Genomic DNA, 5000 nt, shown 5'->3' with positions numbered 1-5000 from the left:
CATTACTTTGCAGGCTATATCTGCAGTAGATTGCAACTCCTCCCCCTTTGGCAGTTCTATCTTGACAGAAAATGTTATAGTTGGGTATGGAAATCTCAGAATTTTTGGTGGCCTTCCTGAGCCAGTATTCAGACACAGCAAGGACATCAGGGTTGGCAGAGTGTGCTAAAGCAGTGAGTAAAATTAACTTAGGGAGGAGGCTTCTGATGTTGGCATGCATGAAACCAAGGCTTTTTCGATCACAATAGTCAACAAATGAGGGTGCCGGCGGACATGCAGGGCCTGGGTCTACCTCCACATCAGCCGCGGAACAGAGGAGGAGTAGAATGAGGGTGCGGCTAAAGGTTATCAAAACTGGTCACCTTGAGTGTTGGGGACAAAGAATAAAAGGAGAAGGTATCTGGGCGTGGTAGAATATATTCGGGGCATAATGCGCAGACAGGGGTATGGTGGGGTGTGGGTACAGCAGAGGTAAGCCCAGGTACTGCGTGAAGATAAGAGAGGTTGTATCTCTGGACATGCTGGTTGTAATAGGTGAGGTCACCGCATGTGTGGGAGGTGGGACAAAGGAGGTATCAGAGGTATGAAGAGTGGAACTAGGGGGTCCATTGTAAACTAAAACAATGATAACTAACCTGAACAACAGTATTACAAGCCATATTGACATTTGAGAGAGACATACAGCGAGGCATAAAGTAATTGCAGGTGTTGATTGGGAGAGTTAACTAAAACAACAGGTGAGACAACAACAGCAAATCAGCGAACACAACAACAGCCGGTAAAATGGCGCTGACTAGGCAGAGTGGGTCGGATTAACTACACACAGAGCCTGAGTTCGCGGATGGGGCCAACAGATAAGAACATTTAAAAAAACAGAATGGAGTACCGTGATTAACGGACAGTCCAGCAGGCATCAGCTATGTAGCCAAGTGATCATAGTGTCCAGGGGGCAGCAGTAGATGGAACAGGGGAGCCCCACTACGCTAGCGACACAGCGTTTAAAGTTAGTAGCGTCTGCTCCGACGGAGACCGGATGAAGGCACAGCGGATGGAGTATTTGTTGGCAGACCAGTCGTGGTAGTGCGGCAAGGTGCTGTGTCGACAGAGAATTCAAGCCAGATGGCGAAAGAGGTATTGTGGAATTTAGTTTGCTAGCCGGGAGATGTGCCTGGCTCACGGCTAACTGGTGCTAGCTTCGTGGCAGTGGCATTAGCCACAATATCCAATCGGTAGCAGCGGTGATCCGGTGCCAAGGTCCAGAGTTTACAGCAAGGATCCGGTGGAGTTTTGGGCTCTAGCCGTGTATGAGTGGGGTTCGGGTGAACAGCTGAGTAGGCCGGGAGGTGGGCCTCAGGGAATAGCTTCGGTACTAGGTGCCACGGTGAGTGAAATCTAGCTGTGAAGTAGTGGTCCAGGGATTACGGCAGGCATCCGGCGTTGTTGTGGAGAGACAGTCCGATATCAGTAGACAAGCGATATTGGTAGACAGGCGAGTATTATCCAGGCTACAAACAGGGCTGGTATCTGTGCAGAAGGTAAAAGCCGCTAGCAGTGGCTAACAATGACGAAATAGCTTGTAGCTAATTAGCTGGTTAGCTTCTGGAGATTCTTGAATGTGTTCTAAAATTGAAAATAATAGCGATTCCGCATCACATTGGGTGAGGCAGGTTACCGGAAGGTATAATCGAATAAAAAATCGAGAAGAGATTGAAAATAAATTTGAAATATATATACAAAGAAATATGAAAAAATACAAAAGTACACGAGAGGACAAAACAAACACGTCTTCACTGCTACGCCATCTTGGAAGCTGCTTTATCGTACAGAGATACTTTATCGTTTCCCAAAACCATAAACGTCATCTTTAGTGCTAAGATCGTTGTTCCTCCATTGCCTAATGGACTAAAACTTTTACCGCGGTGGGCTAAATCAGGGCCACACAAAGTGATTCTTGGTAGTCTTAAACGAATCTACTTTGAAAGAAAAGTGCACACCTCACACACATGGTTATGGGCTTATAAAAAATAATATACCTGTACCATGTCGGATATTACATCCCATGATTACACGTTGTATACATCACAGAAGACTGAAATATAAATGTATAAATATATTGTATACATCACAGAAGACTGAAATATAAATATAATATAAATAAAACATAGAAACAACAGATTTAAAAAATATATTATAATAATTCTAATGCTATTAATGATAAAATGATGAAAAATATTAGTAACATTCCAGTAACATTCCACCCATGAGGCCACTAGGTCATTGGACTGCAGGAAAATTTGAAAAACCAACTTCTCTGGTTGAAAACATCCTATGTGGCATCGATATGAGTCCGGGGGAAAAAAAAGTGTAAATAGGAATATTTTGGTCATGAAGTTAGTCTCGTCCAAAACTGAGATTTGCAAGATATTTTGAAAAAAAAAATCAAAACAATGTCACGGAATGAAGGGTGCATGACAGTTTTCCTTGGGTTGGGTTTATTTTCATCATGCCCACAGCTGGCAGCACCCAAGTAATCGTCAATGTGGAGCGCAGATGCATGTGACCCGATCATAATTCCCAACAATGACCATGGTCAATTTTGTGAGACTTTGGAAGTCCCCATGGGTCTCGTTAGGGGCCATCAGTAAATTACACAACGTACATGGGCCAATGTTTTCAAAGTTCAAAAGCTCCACATTTCAATGACTGAAAAACTTCAAACCAATGATAAATTGTAGAAATTCATATTCAAACATTGAAAGCATTTAATTCGTGGGGAAACTAAAAGGTGTGCAACATGAAAATATTGTCCCATTTACATTGTGGAATATATTGACGGTCCCTAACTAGCCCCACAGATAGGCTATCCAACGTCAAACCAACAGTGGCACACTGGTCAGCTGAAGCTAATTGGCAAAAGACGTTGGCTAGCTTACTAGTTTCAAGTCAAATCTCATTCTCAGTCGTATGTCCTAATGAGGAGAATTGAGACCGAGGCTAAGATGATCTAACTCACTCTGCCCCTATGTCCCTGTCTGACTCTGCCCCTATGTTCCTGTCTGACTCTGCCCCTATGTCCCTGTCTGACTCTGCCCCTATGTCCCTGTCTGACTCTGCCCCTATGTCCCTGTCTGACTCTGCCCCTATGTCCCTGTCTGACTCTGCCCCTATGTCCCTGTCTCACTCTGCCCCTATGTCCCTGTCTGACTCTGCCCCTATGTCCCTGTCTGACTCTGTCCCTATGTCCCTGTCTGACTCTGCCCCTATGTCCCTGTCTGACTCTGCCCCTATGTCCCTGTCTGACTCTGCCCCTATGTCCCTGTCTGACTCTGCCCCTATGTCCCTGTCTGACACTGCCCCTATGTCCCTGTCTGACTCTGCCCCTATGTCCCTGTCTGACTCTGCACCTATGTCCCTGTCTGACTCTGTCCCATTATTTCCCTGTCTGACTCTGTCCCATTATTTCCCTGTCTGACTCTGTCCCATTATTTCCCTGTCTGACTCTGTCCCATTATTTCCCTGTCGGACTCTGTCCCTTTATTTCCCCTACTTTCCGCCATCCATCCCTTCATCCTGCCTTCATTCTTCCCTCCCTCGTTCTCTCTCCAGTCCCGGCAATGATCACGTCGCACCCCAACACCACCATGGCCATTAAGGGCCAGATTAAGGAGCTGAACTGCACAGCGAGGGGGGAATGGCCTATCATCATCCGTTGGGAGCGCGGTGACACGGTCATCGACCCCGACCGTAACCCTCGCTACGCCATCACCACCAGCCCCAACGAGAAGAGTGACGAAGTATTGTCTACGCTGAAGGTGAGTCACACACATATACTGTAGACATATACACACACACACACACACACACACACACACGAACACACACACGCACACACAAACACACACACACATAAACAGACAGACACACACATAAACACACAGACACACACATAAACACACAGACACATGCACATTCATACTGTAGACACACACACACACACACACAGATACAAACATACACACAATATAGAGGGATAGGACATCAGATATAGCAAATGGAGGAAATGAGATCAGATGAGTGGTGCATGGAGGTGGATTTACAAAGTTTATCTATCGCTCTCTGACTCTCTCTCTCTCTCTCTCTTTGTGTGTGTGTGTGTTGTGTGTGTGTGTAGCTGAAACCAGCAGAGCGAGGTGACTCGGTCTTCTTCTCCTGCCATGCCATCAACTCATATGGGGAGGGCCGGGGCCTCATCCAGCTCACTGTGCAAGGTCAGTGGGTCAGACCACCACACAATCACCTGTAGCAAAGTGTTTTGCGATGGAATATGAAGTCCCTGTACAACCAGCCTGTTTCCTTCCGTTTGGTGCCGAGTGAATGAAGCCCTGTGTGACTAACTGCTTTGTGTGACATGAACCTGGAGAGAGAGAAAATCAATACAGGACCACTTTCTTTCACACTATGCTTATGTTCCATTCCCTCTACACGCTTAGAATTTGATTTGCGATCTACCTAAAAGCTAAAACCTAAAAGGGTGGTTCGGCTGTCCCAATAGGAGAGCCCTTCAAAGAACCCTATTGGTTTTCAGGTAGAATTATTCTACCTGGAACAAAAAAGGGCTCTCCTAAGAGTGTATATTTCTCCCTTATGCCTTTTCCTTTCCTCCTCTCCCTCTTTCTCTCTCAGAGCCCCCAGACCCTCCAGAGTTGGAGGTGAGGGAGGTGAAGGATCGGAGTATGAACCTGCGCTGGACCCAGAGATTTGACGGCAACAGCATCATCACCAGCTACGACATTGAGTACAAGAACAAGACAGGTATGCCAGGGGACAGCGGGGGTTAAACTGGGGATTGACTGTTAGTCGGTACTGAGAACATAACCATAACCGACTAATGTATCTTCTCTCTTTGGTGCACACACACACACACACACACACACACACACACACACACACACACACACACACACACACACACACACACACACACACACACACACACACAC

The 5000-nt window shown here is 46.2% G+C and overlaps 1 protein-coding gene across 4 annotated transcripts in view; it reads left to right on the top strand.

The window, feature by feature from the left end:
- The window catches only part of LOC124006179 (Down syndrome cell adhesion molecule-like protein 1 homolog), a 206560-nt gene that overhangs the window by 163453 nt on the left and 38107 nt on the right, over nucleotides 1–5000 (top strand). For all 4 annotated transcript variants that reach the window (XM_046316016.1, XM_046316014.1, XM_046316017.1 and 1 more), the window contains exons 13-15: nucleotides 3607–3812; nucleotides 4172–4268; nucleotides 4684–4812. In XM_046316016.1, coding sequence (XP_046171972.1) covers nucleotides 3607–3812; nucleotides 4172–4268; nucleotides 4684–4812 — 432 coding nt within the window. The remainder of the gene's footprint in view (nucleotides 1–3606; nucleotides 3813–4171; nucleotides 4269–4683; nucleotides 4813–5000) is intronic.

This window comes from Oncorhynchus gorbuscha, linkage group LG19 (assembly GCF_021184085.1).
Source record: "Oncorhynchus gorbuscha isolate QuinsamMale2020 ecotype Even-year linkage group LG19, OgorEven_v1.0, whole genome shotgun sequence".
Lineage (NCBI taxonomy): Eukaryota > Metazoa > Chordata > Actinopteri > Salmoniformes > Salmonidae > Oncorhynchus > Oncorhynchus gorbuscha.
This window is presented reverse-complemented; position numbering and strand designations above follow the sequence as displayed.